General features: G+C 38.2%; 1 protein-coding gene across 1 annotated transcript in view; it reads left to right on the top strand.

Moving 5' to 3' along the window:
- The window catches only part of NUDT3 (nudix hydrolase 3), a 36,506-nt gene extending 27,855 nt beyond the window's left edge, over positions 1 to 8,651 (top strand). Inside the window, exons 3-5 of the mRNA XM_060773117.2 lie at positions 46 to 90; positions 351 to 435; positions 3,952 to 8,651. Of these exons, the coding sequence (XP_060629100.1) occupies positions 46 to 90; positions 351 to 435; positions 3,952 to 4,124 (303 nt within the window). The 3' untranslated portion in view covers positions 4,125 to 8,651. The remainder of the gene's footprint in view (positions 1 to 45; positions 91 to 350; positions 436 to 3,951) is intronic.
- Positions 8,652 to 13,144: the final 4,493 nt, after the last annotated feature.

The following is a 13,144-nucleotide window of genomic DNA, read 5'->3' as shown; positions in this document are numbered from 1 at the left end:
TAAGAATTCTAATTAGATATTTTTCTTTCTCTGAACTTTTCATAGGCTGGAGTGAAAGGGACATTAGGAAGATTAGTAGGAATTTTTGAGGTAAGTAGAAATTGTCAGAAACAAAAAAAATGTTTATAATTACGATATATAAATTACAGGATTAAAGTTTGAGCACTTTTAAAGCATGGACAGGAAACTGATCATCAATAAATTGTTCAAGTGTAAGTCCTATTCTGTCAGTCAATTTTGTCAAGGCATTTATTTCAGGAAAGATTTTTAAGAAGACTTCACTCATTTTAGTGTGTGTGTGTGTTTTGCAGGCATTAGGGTTTTGCATCTTAATCTTTTTCTCCTTTCAGAATCCAGAGAGGAAACACAGGACATATGTTTACGTACTCATTGTCACAGAAGTATTAGAAGATTGGGAGGACTCTGTGAATATTGGTAAGACATATACATCACCTGTGGTGTTGATTCTTCGTAGGACAGTAACATCTGAATCCTCTTCTCTATTTTGGCTTTAGATTTACACCAATGGTTTTTACAGGTTTTTACATTCATTTTAATTTAAAATGAATACAAAACAGAGGTTGTATTTATTTTGGGTTTTTTTAAGCAAAGAGTAATATTTTGTCTGTTTATGACAATCTTCAATTTTTATTTATTTATTTATTATTTTCCTCGTCCTCACACCCGAGGGAGGACTCAGGGTGGCTTTACAATAGGCAACCATTAGATGCCGAACATCAAATCAAACAATCATAATTAAACAAGAGTTAAAAACAATTATAAACATTCAAAAATTTACATTTAAATTGCTTTAAATTCCGCCAGTTTAAAATCATACTCTTTAATTCTCTTGTGTGAGTTGAAAAATTGTTAGACTATTGGCACATTTTCATAGTGGAGTGCCACAACACAGAAAGTTTTCATCTGTTTTTGTTATATACTTGTTATTTGAGAAATGTGTTCCCTGAATATTTTAAAAATGGGCAGCCTCACTCTCAAGCCATTTATGGTTTTAAGCACCAGTGCCTTCTGTTGAACTCAGAGTAAGCAGCCAATACAGTTCTTAGAAGATTGGTGTGGTATAATTTCTCTGGAGGTGTACCACAGCTATTATTGACCACCACATTTGGCAGAAGCCACAGCTTAAAAATGTTGTGTAAGAACAACTTCAGATTATGCCATATTATAGTAATCCATGTGGGAAGTTTGTTGTGATGTGTATTTCAGTCAATTTTAACTTGTAGCAATAATGATACAGACTTTTCTTGGCAAGATTTAATCAGAGGAGGCTTGCCATTGCCTTCCTCAGCAGCTGAGAGAATGTGATTTGCCCAGGGTCACCCACAAGTTTTTTTGTGGCAGAATGAGGATTCATATCCTGGTCTTCTGCTATTCTAGTCCAACAATCAAGCCAATTCTAGTTGCTTTATTGAGGGCCTTTGCATAGTTAAAACTTGTGCGCCAACTGCACCGATTCTTGAGAAGCCGGATATGGCCACAATGGTAAATGCCTTAGTAACATCCCGTCTGGATTACTGTAACACAGTCTACATGGGGCTGCCTTTGAAGAGTGTTTGGAAACTTCAGCTGGCTCAAAGAGCTGTAGCTAGGTTGCTAACTGGGGCTGGCTACAGGGAGCGGACACCCCTGTGTTGCAGTAGCTCCAGTGGCTGCCAGTTTGTTTCTGGGCACAATTCAAAGTGCTGGTTATGACTTTTTAAAGCCCTAGACAGCTCAGGTCCAGGCTATTTGGCTGATCTCATCTCCTTATATGAACCTGCCCAGGCCCTGAGATCTTCAGGAGAGACCCTTCTCCTGGTTTTATCTTCATCTCAAGCTTGGTTGGTGAGAACAAAAGAGCAGGCTCCTTGACTCTGGAACCCCTGCCCAGGGAAGCCAGAATGGCCCTCTTCCTGTTGCCCTTCCGTCGGCAGGCTAAAACCTTTGTATTAATGCAGGCTTTTAAATAGAAGTTTTTTTAAAAAATCAAGTCAGGGGGTGTGCTGTGGTTTTTAGCTTTGAATATGTTTTTATAGATTTCAGCTGTGAATTTTTAAGTACCATTGATGTTTAATTCTATTTTAATGTTTGTATGTTTCAAATTGTATTGAAATGCTTTTAATGTGAGCAACTTTGAGTCTCCTTGTGAAGAGAAACAGCTGGGTATAAATAAACATAATAAACATAATAATAATAATAATAATCATCATCATCATCATCTGTCTTAAAGCAGGTAGGGAAAGCCAGAATTAAATTAGCAGATCCTAGGTTCCTTCCACACTGCCCTATATCTCAGGATCTGATCCCAGATTATTTGCTTATCCCAGAATGTATAGCAGTGTAGACTCATATAATCTAGTCCAAAGCAGATAATCTGGGATCAGATCCTGGGATCTACAGCAGTGTAGATCCAGCCATGGGACTTCACTTTCCCTGGGGTCGTTTGCACTCAAGACCCTTCCATTGAAACAGAGTTAAGTACATTTCTTAAGGCAGCACTTTCCATGGGGTTGTTTGTAATCAAGACCTTTCCACTGAAACAGAAGCACCTGCCTTAAGGCGGCAGTCTCCCTGGGGTCATTTGCACTGAGATTTCCTCCCATTGTCCCTCCAGGATTTTGAATATTTATCTTTTAAAAAATCACCCCAGGTCTTCGGAAGTGGTTTTAAATTAACCCTAATCTTTCTTAGAGCTTTAGTATATGTGATAGTGCGAAGTGGTTTTAAATTAACCTTTTCCCCCAAGCTCTGCAATGGTGATCTGGGGAAATGGGCATTTTGGCTTCTCTCACACACTGCATCATGGTTTTATGTACAAGCGGGCAACAAAAGCAGGCAACAGGGATTAACATCACATGGGGAAATTGGCAATATTTGCCCATCTCTATGCGGAGAATTTAAAAATAAGTCTATTGCTAACTGGCTTAGGAATAGTAGGAAAAACCAACACTTTAGAATCGACAGAATACCCCACTCCCATAGTTGAAGCTTGCGTCATGTGAAGGGCACCAGGGATTGCCATTTCTTAAATGTGTAGAAACACTTATTTTACTGGGTTGTTTTTCAGGCTGTATGACCATGTTCTAGAAGAACATACAGCCCGAAAAACCTTCAACAACCCAGTGATTCCGGCCATGAAAGCCTTCGACAATACATTGATTTTACTATGTGTGATGAGGTCATTAGTCTCTCCTCATCTTTAGTGTTCTTACTAGTTCGCAGTGGAAAGAATTGAGACTGAGATCTAATAGGTGCATGATACCTAGTATCTTCTATTGCTTTAAGAAATGTGCAAGTGAAAGTCAGAATCTTTAACTTGAACATGTCCACATTTTTTGGAGGATGGGGATTTTTAAAGGCCTTAGTTGTTTCATGTTTTGTGTGTATTTGAAAAACAATTTCATAATTGTTATAGTGGTACTCTCATCATAGAATTTCTGGTTTACATTTAGGCATTTCCTCCTTTCATCCCATTCTTACTTGTTTGCTGATTTTCTCCTTGACTAGAGATACACTTAAAAAATCTACCTATTCCAACTTACACACAAATCCAGCTTAAAGTCAAACCTACAGGCTTCCTGGAATGCTCTATACACGTTTTACACCAATCCTTTCTTTCTCTACCATTGACTTGTTGCATATTATTTATCCGAGGGCCTTCCTTATAAAATGTGTTATTTCCTGTCTAATTGCTCTCTGTGAAAATTATTGAATATGACTAGTTTTTTTGAAATCTTGAGAGTATTAGTCTAGTAGAGATTTACCTTTTTAAAGGGTGGATTTTCATTTTGGGTATCATTACATGGCAGCTATTGCTGTTTGATGTTTTACCAGCATATTGCATTTGTGAAACGCATGCAGTTTGTCAGTTGAAATTCTCTATAGAAAAGATTGTAATTCTCTGGTTATTTTGCTGCATTGCTAATTTTCCTCCTTTCTGTTTACCTACAGGAAGAAAAAGGGAATGGTTTAAGATAGATGATGCCATAAAGGTTCTGCAGTACCACAAACCTGTGCAGGCCTCATATTTTGAAACCTTGAGGCAAGGCTATTTGGCTAACAATGGCACTCCTGTTGTGACCACATCATTCTCAAAAGAGAGTGCACTGTCTGACATCAGATGATTGAAGATATTCATATAAGAGAAATAGATGTGGGAAAGTAGACTGAAACCTGGATTCCCCCCCCCCCCCTTTCTCGCCACTTTCACATGCATCCTCTGTCAAACAAGACATGTCCAGCAGCCTTTGGCAGAGCAATGTTTGAGTGTTGCATTCTAGTGCAAAGTGGGGTTTTCTTGCTTTTACTTGGATATGTATTTTGTAACCCACAACTTGTGCATGAAGTGTCCCTTCCCTGTTTAACAACATTTTGACAGCTTGAAGAGCAAGGCTGCTAGCTTCACTTCTGCCTTCTCTTATGAAATGTTCCTCTGTGTGTTGTTCCAGCCATAGCCAGACTTTTATCTTTTCAGTTTGAGAAGGCTACAAATGTGAGATCAGATCTTTTAAGTCTTAGATTTTGTACAGTAAGCTGCTGTTGAGATCTGTGTGGTGGCCACTTTCTCAGCGCATGTGTGTAATCTTTTTTTAGATGGAGAAACCTAACACTTTGATTTTGGAGGATTTATTTTAAAATTTAAGCTGCTTCTATAAAGAAGAGCTTTGTAATCTTCTTTGCCTTGTTTTTTAAAGGTTTTTTTGTGACAGTGCTAGTGGCTGGGCCAGTTTGATTCCCTGTACCCCACTCCTTGATCCAAATTTAGTACTGTGACACTTGGAGGAGGCCAAGCAACAATCACCTTTCAAGACATCCTGTTGCTTCGTTCTTTCTACAGTTTCAGCAAGTATGCCATCACTGAAAATGGACAGAAGCACAAGGAATTGGTTACCCTTCACTAATGGCATAGGGCCTCAGAAAATAGTTGAATTCCAGCCTCTCTATATAGGAATCAGGGATTCAAAATGAGCTTAAAACAGATGAACTGGAGCATCAAGCACCAGTGCTTTCTTCTGGTGTGGAATTCTTTTTCTTCCTGTTGTATACTGCTGATATCTCTTCTTGTCCACATGCCTTACACCATACTGAACTGGATATTTTAATTTGTGCTAAAGCGTTGGGTGTACCTTTGAGTGTCACTGCACTGAGAGGCAGTCACACTGTGTTCCTGAAAAGAAGTCCCAGGGGAAGACATCAGGTGTCCATTCTCCTCCTTTGTCTCTAGCATTGAAGCACTTGTAAATGTACCACAAAGCATGCTCAGAATGGTAAATGTTATTGCTCAGTGGCAAAGGTACAATTGGCTCCAAAGCAGAAATGCTGTTGTGGAGAACTGTGTCATTTAGTGGGATCGTTAACCTGATGCATTGGCACATGTCACATTTTTGTTTCTATTGATGTCTTGATTTGCCAACAGTATTGTCTTGTTGGGAGACTGTGGAGAGGGCTATGGGAGGGGGTGGGTTTGGGGAAGATTTGGGGAGGGGCATTAGCTAATCCCTGGCTTTGGACAAGATCTAGTTGCTATATTTGGTGACTACTTCTTTGTCAGTCTATAGCCAAGATGTGAAATTAAATCTGCAGTACTCTTATTAACTAATCATTCTATCTTTCCATTAAACAACTATCTGCATAAAATAGTCATGCATCCTGAAGAAGTAAATTTATATACTTTCTGTTTTGGAAAGATGCTATGAAATTTGAGATTCAATTTTATTTTTTCGCATGATTCCCTACTTTTAGTGAGTGAGATAGCCTCTATATTATGGGATTACTAATGCCGCAAGGAAATGCTGAAATTTTCTAAGAAGTGGCCTAAACTTGAACATCTACAACCAACTTGGAACTTTGCTAGGCCACTTGACTGCCCTTTGTCTTAACAATCAAAAATAAAAAATAATAACTGCAAAGGGCTTGGTTAGTGTCTTGAAATATATAACATGATTTTTCTTAAAAAACTAAAGCGTATGTGGCACTTTCCAATATAGCAAATAGTTGCCTTCAGCAAAGTGTTTGAATGTGTCATGAATAGAGAAGGACATGAAACCTTTTTCAAGGAAAACTGAAACTCCTGGAAGGGTGACTGCAGTTTTAATATCTATAACCTGAACATTTTTTAAGACTCTAAGATGTTTTTATAGGGCTGTTAAATGGACTACTTAGGATAGAATATTGTAAATGATTTGCTAATGGCTTTTCTTTTTTGTTTGGGTCAGGAAAAATAAATTGTGCCAAGAAAGTAGTTTAATGTGGGATGAATTGATGCTATTTATGCAACTGCATTGAGTGGCTGTTTGCCTTCTAAACTGGAAAAAGATGATGAAGTTCCTGGGATACAAAGGCTGGATTCTTCAGTAGTGTAATTTAACCCAGTCCTTGCTTCTGTTTACTAATCCCCGCTCTTTCACCTGCTTCTGATGCACAATAGAGTTCACAGCTTTCCCAATATCTCAGGGTATTCTGTAATAAATGAGTCAGTAAACTACTTAGTAATATAAATGAAAATGCCAACATACCAACTCACTTTTTCAGAGCATGTCTAAATACACTGGAATGTCTGGCATGGAAGACTATTCAGTTAACATAGTGCAAATAATATTGCTAAGTAGGTAGATGGATCTAGTTTTGAGTTCATAAGTCTTAAATATTCAGTAAATTTAGATTCAGCTGGACTTTACCGTAAAATGAAAATGTTGAGGTCTCAACACGAAAAACTCCTTTATATTTAAGTACTGTAATCAAGAACTGCTGGCAAAGGCAGTAATATGTGCTTGTTAGTCATGTTATCCATATAACAAACTTTAGATTTAAATCAAGGCAGGACATCCAAATCCTGAAGAGCACACATGTGTCCTTAACCTCCTCCATGCATCCCATAGAACATGGGAATCCTAGTTGGACAATTGCAAAATAGAGGTTGAGTATTTGTTTGAAAAAAAATGTGCTAAACTTGAGCGTTTATGATTTAGACCAGGCATGGGTAAACTTTAGACCTCCAGGTGTTTTGGACTTCAACTCTCAGAAATCCCAGCCAGTTTATCAGCTGTTAGGAATTGTGGGAATTGAAGTCTAAAACACCTGGAGAACCAAAGCTTGCCCATGCCTGATCTACACAAATGCTGCTATAGCATAAGCAGTGTTGCAGGTTTGTTAGTATATACTTAGAATAATATGTAAGAAATTCAGAGTTGGTGCTAGAGCTTATCCCTCCTTTAGATGAAGTCTTTTGTTTAGATGGGTCTTTGTATTATCAGCCCTATGTAAATAAGGGTTGACAATGCTGCCTAAAACTCTTTTTGTCAGTGAGTTTGCACATAACTGCTTGGTCATCTTTGTGAAACTTAAAACACATAGCTATGGACTATTGCAGTAATTTGTCCCAAGCAGAGCAGGACTTCTTAATTCAAAACTAATTGGGACTAATGATTGGATTTAGCCCCCTATGAGTGACAGGATGTATCCTCTGCAACATTTCCAATATGGAGAAAAATGAATTTTATTTGCTTGGAGGACAAAAGCACTGTCAGATTCTCTGCAGTTACATTTGTCACCACCTTGTATAAAATGCAGCTGTGATTTTTCTAATCCCTTCTGTGTTTCAGTGTTATAGATTTAGAAAACGTTGATGTAGAGTAAATAGAATGTGTTGGAGTATTTAGGCATATATTAATCTTGGATTTAACCTTGAATTAATTCCTATTGGATCTTTGGAAAGGGGAAATCATCTTTGTGAGAAGAATTTAGACTGGAGATGCCTTCATGATTTTAGATGCAGCATAGCTCTTACCTTCCCAAAAACATTCTATTTGTTATTACACAGCTTCTTGTAATCATGTTCCAATTTCACCTGCCTCCTCCTTATTCTGTTAAAAGCCAGCCAATTAAAAAAGAGTGCCATCCTGTCCTTGCTAGGATTTCTTCCCTCTCTACACACCAGTTCCTCGACAGCACATGATTCAGTTTCATGCCTATGGGCACCAGCAACCTGTTGGAATGGAAAGTGAAGGGGCTCCTTTTGTGCTGCAAAGCCATCTATTGTCCCGGGTCATATTTCTCCAACGCATGCTCAATGGGAGGAGAATATCTACCTCTCTTCATTGTGTTGCTTAAGCAACTCTAAGATGAGTGCCATAAAAAGAATGGTCCTGGGTAGGTTAGAATAGCAATGGAAATGGAATAGGAGAAAATTCAGATTTACATCTGAGCCAGAGAAGAAGAGGGAAGGAATCGTAATACTTACCTCATAATTAAGGTGGGTAATATGAGTCACCGGAAGCTTGTACTGCTGAGTTTGGAAGCAGAAACTCAGCACCATCACTGCTTGTGACTGAGGTGTCATTTTAATTAAGAGAATTGGTAAGACTTTATTCAGACTCCTGCTAGGTTTCTATCTAAATTTGATAGAGCTCTTCTTGAGCATAAAAATAATTTTGTACTAGTTAACATTTCAGGAACGTGTATGTGATGGTTACTCTGAACTTGCCTGTTATCTTATGTAAAAAATTCTCTTGAAGGGAGATAACATTTGATTTTGCGCTGGGGAGGTGGCAGGGAGGGTATGGGAAAAGAATTGGTAGTGTTGTGGTTCTGATTTACACTGGAGAGGTGTGTATGTATACTTTAATCTCTGTAATAAAATGTTTTTGAGTAAAGTTTGATACCTCTCATGACAACAAATTTTATTAGAACCATGAGTACATCTTTCTCCTCCAGTGTGATAATGTACTTAGTATGAATGTAGAATGTCTCCTTGTAGTGTGACTGACATTTGTCTCTCTCTTTCTCTTTTTTTTGTGGGGGGGGGGAGGTTGGTAAGGAATGTGAGGGGGTATTGATTAAATCTTAATGTAATTCTCAACCACTCACTAAACCAAATTGTCTCCCTGATAGCGGTACTATTTAAATTCTATAATCACAAAACAGTATTTTTTCATAATAGAATTCTGGAAGAATTTCATTGAGATTCTCGCGTAATGGTTTCCGTTCTTGGATCTCTAGATCTTTCTGGACTCTGAGAATCCTTTATTGGATTCTCAGAGTCCAATAAAGAACTTCGGAACCAGAGATCCAACATCACCTAAGACCCCAAGTTTTCAAATCACTATTTCAATGTCTTTGGCCACTTCTTCATGTAGAAGCTGCCTACACACTGCTTTTGGATTGTTAACTTGATGACTGGTATTATGGATCAGCTATGGCAACTATCAATTTTGTTCCTGCTGAAAAGGAGAGGTAGGATGGTTCACATTATCTCTTTACATGTCTGAATTTAATGGACCCATTGAAGAAAGCTTGTTGCCAGAATCCATCTGTCTCAAGTTTTTTGCACCGTTTCATATTGCCTCATGTGTGAGATTAAGGGTGTGATGAATTTCAGGACAACGCTGCCAAATGTCACCAGTGTGCCCTTTCAAATGAAAAGAAGTAGACTTTGGAATCCACTCCACAAAACTGTCATCTTTATTGAGCAGTAAAAAAGTCTGTTTGTGGCTGGATGCTCGTTCAGTCTAAAAGTGTTTATAATGTTCTGATTGGAGCTTGCTGTTTAAAAGCGCTGTCTGGTATGTGAGATAGTTTCTTGAACAAGGATGGATTGCTTCCTGTGACATTCTTTTAGGCATTTGCCTGACCTCCAGATGTTATATTCTATTGTACTCCCTGAGAAATGAAACTCTGAAAATGGGCTTGAGTATGGCAGTGTTGCTATTTTGGGACATGAGTTCAATAACATATACGTCAAATGGCAACTATGGGAATTGGCCCCAAGACGAACTTGTGCTGCTTGACGTTGCTGTTCTCAGCAAGACGGGCAAGTTAAAAGTCCATTAGAATCTGTACATGACTGTGTAAATAAAAAGGAACTTATTTCCTGAAGACTACTAAAAACTCATACTTGCATAAATTAAATGGCTCAAATTGTAAGAAACAAATAAATGTGAACTTTACTGGAGGTAAGAAACGCAATTTCTCTAATGTTGAACAGTTTGAATACCTCTAATAAAAAAACATGGACATGTAACATTGGAAGGGATGCAGTTTCAATGTACCTCATTTTGCAGTAGTATGTGACAAACATTCTTTTTTTTTGGTCTGTTCATCCCCTTTCTGTCTTCTGCCAATTTCATGTAAGAACACATGCAGATATAATTAGTGGGAAACATCACAAATAATTTTATAAGGCAAGTACCATATTTTACCATTCTACTGTGTGCTCTTTTCCAGTTAAGGGGCATTCGATTTGGTATTGCAAAATCCTCTTACCTTCAATAGAGGATGAAGTGCCCTGACCCCAAATGGCTCTGCCAGCCCCCTCAGCCAGATGGTTTTTTATTAGTATTTTTTCAGTGCCAGTTCCTGCTTCCGCTGTCCGCAATGGGACCATAGACTTCTGCAGAAAGATAACTTGCCAGTTTCTTCATGTGCCAACCTCACTGCACAGGAAAAATTGCACTACAAAGACTCATTGAAACGAACAATAAAGATACTGTGCATGCAGAGGAAATCCTAGAAGAACTTTTGTTTTTTTCCTAAAATTGAAGCTTCAAAAATGGGGTATGCCTTATATTCGATGCTGTCTTAGATTCGGTAAAATACAGGAGTCTAATATTTTACTCTGGGAGGTGGTGTAATGGTATCTGTATGTTTATCCTGGCACCTTGGCACACTACTTTATGGTTTCAATATAGTACTGAAGGCTTCATACATTAGTTTTTGCTGCTGCTGTACACAGTACTTTTGATGTTTATGAAAGCTTCAGTTTTATAGACTACAGATCAGGCAAGGAGAACTCTGGGAGGTATAGCAGCCCAATTTCTGTCCAGGGTGTTTGCATGGACTGTCAAAATACCACAAAATGAAAACAAAGCCCAAAACACAGGTGGCTTGATGTGTATTTCTGGTTCTGGAAAACATTTTAATAAAAAAACTTTTAAACAGTACAACCCCGTATGTGTGGGGAAAGCATTCCAATTCCACCACCACCACCACCCCCGGCCATGGTAGCTGAAATCATGGATAATACTGACCCCTATATTTTAATTGGACTTGATCTGGAAAGATGCCACATAGAATCACACTGGAGGACACTGATGGGCTCAAAAACACTTTTGAAGGCGGAAATATTTTTGATCATGGGTACATGAAAACTTGGATACTGGAAAGGCGGGTGTACTATAGTATTAATAACTGCAACCTGTTTAAAAAATGAATTGCTACTCTTGGATCCTTCTATGAGATGCAGTTCACCTCTTTCTTAGTTGGCCAGAAGGGAGAGCTGAAGAAATTTGGAGAATTTAAAAACATGGCTTGGAGTGGGGAAGAGAAGGCTACGTTTCTCCTAAAGCTGCACTTTTACCACCATTAATATAAATGATGACTACTACCCATGAAAGGGGTGTTCGTTGTGCTTAAAAATGTTGAAACTTGTACTTCACTTGGTATGGAATTAGTCTCATAGCTGAACTTTCTTTTTAGGCATTTCTTACCTGCCTGCACATATCCATCTCTTTGATGTCACAAAGCGCACAGTGAAAACAGTATTTGAGGTAATTTTGACTATCTGTAAAAAAAAAAAAAGGATATCAAGGAAAATACTAAATGAATCTCATTGTCATATGCCTTACTTAAACAGTGGGCGCCTATAACTTTTGTTTTAACCTCTAAAAGACCATTCACATCCCTTAAAGCCCAGCACAGAATGGGAGATGGTATCTGCAACACTTCATAAAATTTCTCCTCCAATTCCTCTCCCTCTTTCTCTCATTAAAGGCAAATTCTTTGATGTATGCCATAGTAAAAGCTAAGCAAAGCTGTTTTTTCTTTAAATTTTGGATGTAGTTTAATTACACCTTGAATACAAATGTGATTGGTGTTTAGAGGATAGGATGACTGACTACCTATAGGTTCAGCTAATATATTCCAATTGTACATTAGCCCACTCACACATGTATGCATTGCTGTTTCCTCTCAAATCAACCAAAATGTGACTAGCTAGGAATGTGTGTTTTGTGGTTAACTGGACGCTCAATGTTAAAAACCTTTTAAAAAGTGTACGTGCCTGAGATTAAGGGGTAACACCTGATTTAATCAGAAATCACATCAAAGTCTTCAGAAATACTTGTGCTCTCATCAGTAAGAATGCCTTTTCTAGGTGATGGGTTTTATTACAAACTAGTGGAACTTTTGAACTGGGAATTGTACCACAATTCCCAGTTGAATTTTCAGAAACACAAAATCGAGAAAGACAGAACTACTGGATATAAGCAAAGAATCAAAGGCATAGGTTATGAATTGTATGGAGAGGATGGCATGGCTTAAAGCCATCCTGAAAGTTAATGGTTTCTCGACTTAGGTTAAAAAAGGAGGTCTGAGCTGGAATACCAAGCTATTGAATCTATTAAAGCTGCATGCCTTACAGTAGTCTTTCGCTTATCCAACCTTCACTCATCCAACGTTGTGTATTATCCAACGCAGTCTGCCTCCTGCCTGGATCCACAGCTGTTTCACTACAATTGTGATGTTTTGGTGCTAAACTTGTAAATACAGTAATTACTACATAACATTAACATGTATTGAACTGCTTTTTCTGTCAATTTGTTGTAAGACATGTTTTGGTGCTTAATTTGTAAAATCATAACGTAATTTGATGTTTAATAGGCTTTTCCTTAATCCCTCCTTATTATCCAACATTTTTGCTTATCCAACATTCCTGGCCTGTTTATGTTGGATAAGCGAGACTCTATTGTATATGCAGTTTATATTCATCCAAGCAAGGGAAAAGTCTCTGAGCAGAATGTGGCATGCAGATGATCCTGGGAGAACCATATGGAGATGTGGTGTAGTGAGGAGATTTCCCAGTGTGCCATTTTATTTTCAATTGGAAGATCAGTGATTGGCAATAACAAAGTTGTCCTTTTGTATGTCTCCCACTGCCCCAATTGGGAAGGAGGGTGATACAGGGAGGAATCTCAATGACTGATCAGTAATCAGAGATAGCAACAGGATTCTTTTAGTGTGTGAATAGTTCTGGGAATGAACATTGGCCTCCAGGACCACGAAGCTTTTCTTCTCATTAAAACAAAATATGCTTTATTAGAAGCTATAACTTGTTTGCCCCGCCCATGGGAGAAAAGTGGGATAAAATAAA

The sequence above is a fragment of the Anolis sagrei genome, chromosome 4 (genome assembly GCF_037176765.1).
Source record: "Anolis sagrei isolate rAnoSag1 chromosome 4, rAnoSag1.mat, whole genome shotgun sequence".
NCBI classification, from domain to species: Eukaryota; Metazoa; Chordata; class Lepidosauria; order Squamata; family Dactyloidae; genus Anolis; species Anolis sagrei.
Note: the sequence above shows the minus strand (reverse complement) of the source record. Positions and strands in the feature narration are given on the sequence as shown.